At 41.6% G+C, this 7,901-nt stretch overlaps 1 protein-coding gene across 1 annotated transcript; it reads left to right on the top strand.

The window, feature by feature from the left end:
* Positions 1 to 284: 284 nt before the first annotated feature.
* On the top strand, positions 285 to 5,932 carry LOC139054336 (DENN domain-containing protein 10-like). Its single transcript, XM_070531194.1, has 7 exons — positions 285 to 560; positions 785 to 990; positions 1,053 to 1,281; positions 1,349 to 1,460; positions 3,524 to 3,732; positions 3,859 to 3,953; positions 5,539 to 5,932. Exons 1-7 carry the CDS (start codon positions 521 to 523, stop codon positions 5,710 to 5,712), a joined length of 1,065 nt encoding a protein of 354 aa, XP_070387295.1. The 5' UTR covers positions 285 to 520; the 3' UTR covers positions 5,713 to 5,932.
* Positions 5,933 to 7,901: the final 1,969 nt, after the last annotated feature.

Here is a 7,901-nt window from a genome sequence, read left to right as displayed (position 1 = left end):
GCGAATGAAACGCACTTGTGAACTTAACGCGGGCATGCCAGTGCTTTGAGACGCTAGAGACGCTTGGCGCGTTTCTATTTGGGCACATAGACAAGCTCAATCGTTGCATTTGATAGCAATTGTACGCGTTCCTGGCGTCTTCTGCACTTCGAAGAATATAGATTGCGCTGAAATATACGACAATAAGATTTATATAGTGTAATATACAAAGCCACAAAAACGTTTGAATCCATAAGCACGAAGATCAGACAAACCCATGTACTTCCCAACTGGCCAATCCCGTGGACTGGCGATTCCTCAAATGACCGTCTCGTCATGCTTCTAGATGCTTCTAGTATTATAGTGAGAAACTCTATGCTCTAGTACACTGTACCAAAAGCATCCCAAAAGGCACTGCGCACGGCGCACAAGACCCAGGAGAGTGGAAGGGGCGGTGTTAAAAGAGGTTGACTTGCCGAGGGTAGCGGAATCACGTGACGCTTTATTCTTCCTCCATGTGTATGTGCGGCCGTCATGTGCCATGGCTGCTGTTGACGATTTGAAAGCAGTCGGTGTGATCGGTAAGTCAAAATATGCTGCTCGCTTGTGCGTTTCTTGCAAAACTGCACGTTTGCCCGCATGGAGGGAATTGTGTAACGCCGCTGGTCCGCTACAAGGGCATTGCCCGAATGTTTTCCGGTGTTGGCTTGTCAAGAAAAATAACTTGTGATTGACCCAAATACTGCACCTTTGTCATTTCTACGTGTATTTCCGAGGCCTTCGTTGTTCATCTTGCTTTTTTCAGAGAAAGACACCAACAACGATGTGCTGTGGACGTGGTCGTACCCGTCTTTTACGTCAGAAGATCGTTCCCTGCTTCTGGCAAAATGTGACTTGGAAAATGATAACATGTCAAGTGAACGGCCTGTGTGGTTCCGCTACTGTCACCATCACAGGGATTGGTTCTACATGTACCAGACAGAAGTTTTTGACAGCGACAAACTAAGTCGAGTAAGTCCTTGTAATTAAAATAATTCGAGATATGCTGGCTAAAGAGCGTACATTGCTCGTAGGTTAAACTCTTCGTCCTCGTGCTGCACACCAAGGACTTCAGCCCCGAGAAGTACGAGACGCTATCAAGAATACTTAGCAAAGTGTATTGCAAGACTGGAGACCCCACAGCACTGCTGCGGCTTTTTTTGTCTGTGTCCGTCAAGGGGTCATGCACAACCGAAGAAAATGGAACGTTTCTGTTGAGCAACTTCGATCGGAAACGCAGCCTTACGCAGGTGCCCATCAAAGGTGGGACGCATTAGAGGTCGTTATTCAGCGGCAGCAACAACAGACACGAATGCTTTTTATGCTGCAGATATCATAAAAATGTTCGGTCTGGAGACGATAATAATCTACACTGCAATCATCTTGAAAAAGAGGGTGATTGTCTACCATCATAAACTGAACATTCTGCTCAACTATGTCAGGTGAGTAAAACACTTATGCAAGGCCCCATATTTTTAATTCTAAGAGTGCCAAGCATTCTCTGGTTCGCTTCCACTTTCAGATTAGTAGCAAACTGCAGCTTGAGTAGAAATCTGGATCCAAAGCCATATCGACTATGGATGCAGATGCTGTCAGTCATCTTGTATACCTATTAGTGCAATAAAGCATTCTTTTTCTTCTGAATGTCCACTTAGAAATTCAAAAAGCATCAGAATTTGCGCGTGCGTGGTTTGTGCAATAGGAAGTCTATATAGACTGGAGAAATACTTGTAAGATGGATTTGTGTGGGAAAATAAAAAAAAAGGGGGGGGTGGAATCTCAGCCTAGTTTTAAAATTTTGCGCTATCAGTGGTTTATGCAATAGGAAATCTATATAGACTAAAGAAATAATACTTGTAAGATAGATTTGTGCTAAAGAAAATATGGGTAAATAAAGAAGAGGTGGGGGGAGGGGAAGGAGTCGCGGCCTATAGTCGGATACAACTCAAGTCTGTAGTGAAGCCCTGCCACGGCCTTATAACCGCCAGCCACTGTTCCTCCGCGAGGCTGCAAATAGTTCGGACTTCAAACTTTCCCTGTTACCTAAATAAGGCAGTAGCCCCCACAATAAAATTATAAGCGTGTAATTTTGTACGTTTTCACTTGTCTATTATAGTGGAATGGTGAAAGCCTAATTCTTTATTGAACTCAAATAAAATGCATGCTTCGCTGCAACTATTTCTTATTGTCAAGATTCACTTCAGTTGGCAGTGAAGTTTCATGAGTAAAACGGGGTCACCAGTGAAATGAACTGTGCCACAGACTTTTGAAGAATGAAAAGCTCAGACTTCATACACTTTGTCCGTGTCTCTTGCACACCTCAACGCTTCCTCTGATGAAAAGACTCTTCAAGAACAGTAGATGCTCTGGAGGTATCAAGCATGACGCCATTTTGAAATGGTCGCATGACAACGATTTTGTTTGCTTCTGTGATTGGCTGGCAGAGTAACAATTCTGCACGATCCGTGTGCCTTGGTTGCCAACTGCTGTTTTTTTAAATTGTGTCCTACTACAGTTCGAAAATTTTGCTTTATCACCAGAGAGGGGCTTTGCAACACATCGCCAGTTTACCTATTTATTTGTTTTTTTCCCACTGTACCTCAACATTGCTAACACTGATTCTGGTCCAGTGCAGCATATGTGGTCTTCGAGATTCTGTTCCTCTCATGAGCAACCATTCTTCATCTCTTTGTCAGCCTCTGAATGATCTTCACTTGGTTGTTGTGATATGTCATGCATTGTATAGCTGCCAAATCTCCGCAATTTTCCTAAAATTTAGGAATGTGAGCTAGGTCTATGATTTTATAGATGTTGCATCAAGTTTTGTGTGAAATAAGTTCTGTTCGCAAGAAAGTAGAGGTGTTAATGAGAAGGGGGGCGGGGAGGTTACAGAAATGCATGCAAAAAAGAAATTGCGATGGCATGTGTGCCATCCTCTTGTGGCATTGCAAGATGCCATATACTAGAGGGGTACTTGCTTCAAGAACGCTTATTCAGATAAGTTCCTGAAGCCGACAAAATTGGCAACAGCAACCTCATTGAAAAAAGATTCGGTTATATAAAAGCGCGTTGCTTTTGACACCCCTTTGCTGTGTCTGCGGAATACTTGCGAATTTTTAATTTCACTGGTTGGCAGATTTGCCGTGGTGACAAGGTATTGAAAAAGGAGTGACATTCAGAAAGAGGCAGAGATTGGTTTGGCAGAGCCCCTTTAACGTAGAGAAGTCCCTTTATCAAAATGTTGGCACCAGTCTGCGGCTTCCTCCATCCCTTTTCCTCAATAGTTATTTCGTGTGGCCAAAGCTATCGAGGGATAAAACTGTTTTTGAAGTCATGGAAAGGATATTGAAACACATTTTCTCCTGTGACATTTAAGCCTGGTTGCTGCATAGACTTTTAGTCATATGTCAAGATTTTATGCATACAGGACACAGAAGGCTACAAGTTTCACTTTTTTAATAAAAGGCATAATGTTGAGGAGATACTTTCATTTGTTCATTTCCAGGGCCTTGACTGCTTTGAGCACACACAAACCACAGTGGGAGTACTTCTTTCCTTTTATGGAGCTGAGTCCTACTGAAGTAACTGAGCTTTCAGAGATGCCACATTACTTGGCAGGATTCCGTGATGCCAGTGTTGAAGGCCGTTTAGAACTGTATGATGTCTTCGTCAACTTGGCTGCGATTGAAATCACTGTGGCACCACATTCAAAAGGTATGTGATATGTAGAAGGTGCAGAATGACTCAATTACAGGCACTTTGTTCCAAGTGTTTTTGCTGTACTGACTTGTAGGGTAGCCTTTCCCGCATCAGGTATCATTTCTGTCTTGTTTCCTTTAGAGGCCTTCCAGATGAGCAAGATGCACAAGGAAATTGCTATGTTCATGGTGCGACAGGCAGATAATGACAATTTATCTGACCAAGATGTTGTGCAGGTTGGTAACATTATCTGTGCATTTGTATCTGTGCATGCACGCACATATTCAGGTTGTCCAGGAAGTTAGTGTGAATTTTAAATTTGTTGTGTTTCATAAAATTATGTAAGCCAATTTTGGCAGAACCGCTTTTATTTGGAACATTGTAGGTAAAAATACTTTATGTAGTCAAATTATTTACTCATAGGCTACTACTTTGTCTGCAGGAATGTTAGGTATGCATGCCTGGAAGTCAGGGCTGCATGTCTGTCATCTGCTCCGACTGCTTGTCCTGTGTTCCTGGACTGTGCACTTAATCATGCTACACCAAGCACAAAAATTTTGCCTTTGTGAAATATAGCATCTGTGGATTTTAATCAACTCTGCTGTAGAACATTTGTGAGGACATCTCTGATTCATATCTTCAGTTCTGTGGGATGTGCTGCTTGGTTCACTAAATCATTTTCTTTTATACAGCATTCAGAAGTCACATGGTATGAAATCATGGCTGCAATAAGACTGTGGCCTGGGCGAGTTGATATATTGCATTACATACATAAATCAGCTCTCAAAAATCCTGGGTGGACATTTAGAATGTCATACAACAAGCACTGATGTGCGTGTGATTCTAAATGCCCACCCTGTGTGTGTACATTTTTTTTTTTGAGTGCATTGATTTATATCCACTATGAAATTGGGACTACAGAATGTCACAACTAAGAAGCCATGAGTGCTTTCAATTTTGGAAAGCTGTTGCAGTATTTCAGGTGTCTGCCATCTGTCTAGAATGGTGTCATTGTCAGCTACCCTCTCAATGGATAAATTCTTTGTTCTTTATGCACACAGTAAAGTTCCTTATACTTAAATAAGTGATAATGGTGATGCTATATGATAATTCATGGCACTCCAGCATAAAGTAAAAGATTGTTGATGTTTGTACTTCTCAACTTGCCTTTCATGCTAGTCAAAATGTGACAAACCCAGAATGAAAACTGTTCCGGCACAGCATCAAGAAAATTGTTTTTAGAAAAGTTCGGTAGGAGTGTCCCAGTCGCAGTTTTATTTTCCAAACGTAGCACACTTTAACTAATTGCATGTGCTTAAGTAATTATTGTCATACATCAGCAGCTTCATATTTGCAAAGTAGTGATTGGTGCCACTCCTTTCAAATATTCACGCTCACTTACAGGAGCTCTGGTCTTTGTACTGATGCTGTGTTTGTTATTTTCGAGCACTAATACTATATCAATTTCTTTTAGAGCCCCATTAACCTCCTCTTCAAAAGCAAATGGAAACTGAATAGGAACTACATTGAACTAGTGATAGCTTTGTTAGAGCACAAAGCACTCTTCTCCTTGTCAGCCTTTTTATGCATGAACATCAAGCACTAAGTTCAGATATCATACCCTATATAGTAAGACAGCTTTTGTGCTGTTGTAAATACATGTTATTTGTCAAACTGCTATTTGGCAAAATTTGACACCCATTTGCAATGCTTTACATATATGTGTAAAAAATATTTCCAGCTACAAGAGACCAAAGTTACATTGTGTTTTGCAAATGTGTACATTTTTTCCATCTAATTTTGGCCATGCAACACATGCAGGACATTGCAGCAAAGACAGAGGAATTGTTGCTCAACATGAAGAGTGCTATGGCTCCTGGCACAAGCGGCAAGTCAGTGGTCAGCTTCGCAAAGCTGCAGGGACTCAAGCTAGCGCCTGCACTTGAAAATTTTTATTGGAACTTGGCAGTAGCTGAAGGACTGGTGGATGCTTAGTCAGTACACGGAGAGGCACCAGCGTGGACCGTGCATGTGGGCTCATTCCTAGCACAACAATTTTTTGTTAAATGTGCAGGTCAAGCTTTTATTCTAGGAGGTAATCTTCTGCAGATTGTGTCTGTGACATAACAGCAGTTGTACATAGGAAAGGTGCTTTTTTTTTAATGCTATTTATTCATGATCAATTAGAGAGAGTAAATGGTGTTGTTTTATGGAATTGCACATAACTTTTTCTCTTGTAGGAACACTTTACAAGCAGTTGTCAAGGAACACGGACCATGCTCACAGATTTCGCTTGGCTCCCTGTTATTACTCTGTAGACTATCTTATTTTCGATTCAGGGATGCCACCATCTTGGGCTGTTACATGAACAATTTCTCATTTTTGTGCAAGATGATGTCAAATTAATGTGGCCATGAAGCACTAAATGCATTTTCACAACCATTTTCATGCATACAGGGCAACTGTAGTGCTGCGCATTTGGTTGCATATAGAAAACGGCAGCTTTAACAGCCGACTGGTGCCACTCAAATGCTTCCATACGATCGTCTGTAAGGCTGCGCCACTTTTGGATACTCTCGAGGCTAGAAGTGCTCGTGTAAACCCATAAATTGCTTTAGCATTCACAGCCCTCTTTATTTCCACTTCCCCTGCTTAAAAGTGCTTCAGAACACCCTCCCATTCTCCAGTCCTTGGACTTATTTATTGCCAACAGAAGACTCTTAGTATAATAATTCCCTTTAATTCTTGGACACATTTGCTGTGATGCCAGATAGAAATAAAGACCCCCTAATGCTATGTAATGTTGTATAAATCTTGTTCAACCTTCTCCAAATCTTATTCAATTTATGCCACTCTTTAGCAAATTTTCGTCACTGTGCGCCTACCTTTAGTCGGCTTTTTACTGCATGCTATCCTGCAGAATATCCATATCTTGTCTGCCTGTTGTCTATATTCCTGCCAAACGATAAGTAAATTGCTCCCTACTGACATTTCTTAACCTATACTTGCATTTTAGATTGGGTCGGCATACTTTCATCATCTTATGGCTTCACTGCGGATGCACAGCTGGTGTGAACATGCAGATAGGATGGTGCACGCCTTGCAGCTCGTAGCACCTGGCACAGTAAAATACCTCTGAAATGGTGAGAAAAAGCGGAGAGAGGATCACAGGGTAAAGGAAGGAAGCTTGACTATTGCTGCTTTTGTGCAAGTTACCTCGCTTATAGCGGATGATATTGAACCAGAATATTTTCTTTCGTAACTTGATAAGTGCACAGTCATGACCGGTAAACTAGATTATCATCTCGCAGCTCATTCACAAAGCATCACATTGACTGAGCCACGATAGAAATATAAACACAATAGAGCCATTTGTCTGCAAGCCCATTTTTTATAAATTCATAAATAAAGGCACCGTGGGAGCCTCAGTATTCTCAGTATTCCGCTGATGGGTGCTCATTATGAGTAGATAAGCTGTGCCTTAAGTTATCATGTGCTGTTTTGATGCAAAACTTGGTCCATCACAAAGACTAGCTCATACTTGAGTTGGCCGAGACAGTTTATCCTAACCACTTGGGACAAAACACTGCGCTGTTGTCGGAGGAATAAAAATGCCATTTTTTGTTAGAAACATGTTAAAGCTGTACATTGTTAATTTCAGTTCTTTCTTTCTTTGTTTTTGAAGCCAAATGAAGCATTTATTGTAAATAATACAGTGATTTGCACCTATATCCATGGCTGCGCACAGCGGCAGCTCGGTGGTGGTGTTCTGCTGTAAAGCTTGAAGTCTCGAGTTTGATTCGTAACTGCAACAGCTACAGTCCTATGTGGGTGGAACGCAAACACCTGCGAATGTATTCTGGAAAGGATACATATTGTCATGAGACAGAAGTATACTTATTAGAATATTCGAGTGCACTCTAGACCGGTCAATAGGGTTTAAAATTTTTCATAAATGTATTGGCCTTGGTGAGACATCGGGTTACTTGAAACAAACGTGAGCGGCTGTGATAGTGGCGCAAAGTTTAACCAGCGCCGCGATTTTGTGTTGATGCCTTTACCTGATGCTAATGCCTTTTGGCGCTTTTCGCATTCACGAGTGGCCGCGTTGGACGCTCTGCTTGGGGCTGAGTGCCTCTTGACCACTCATGAACATGAAAAGTGCCGAAAGGCATTACCATCAA

This window comes from Dermacentor albipictus, chromosome 1 (assembly GCF_038994185.2).
Source record: "Dermacentor albipictus isolate Rhodes 1998 colony chromosome 1, USDA_Dalb.pri_finalv2, whole genome shotgun sequence".
Classification (NCBI taxonomy): Eukaryota; Metazoa; Arthropoda; class Arachnida; order Ixodida; family Ixodidae; genus Dermacentor; species Dermacentor albipictus.
Note: the sequence above shows the minus strand (reverse complement) of the source record. Positions and strands in the feature narration are given on the sequence as shown.

Excerpts from the sequence above, each read along its gene's own strand:
- LOC139054336 (XM_070531194.1), top strand. The coding sequence starts at position 521 with ATGGCTGCTGTTGACGATTTGAAAGCAGTCGGTGTGATCG. Across the intron at positions 3,733-3,858 it reads TGTGGCACCACATTCAAAAG|AGGCCTTCCAGATGAGCAAG; the intron begins GTATGTGATATG and ends TGTTTCCTTTAG. Across the intron at positions 3,954-5,538 it reads CTGACCAAGATGTTGTGCAG|GACATTGCAGCAAAGACAGA; the intron begins GTTGGTAACATT and ends CAACACATGCAG.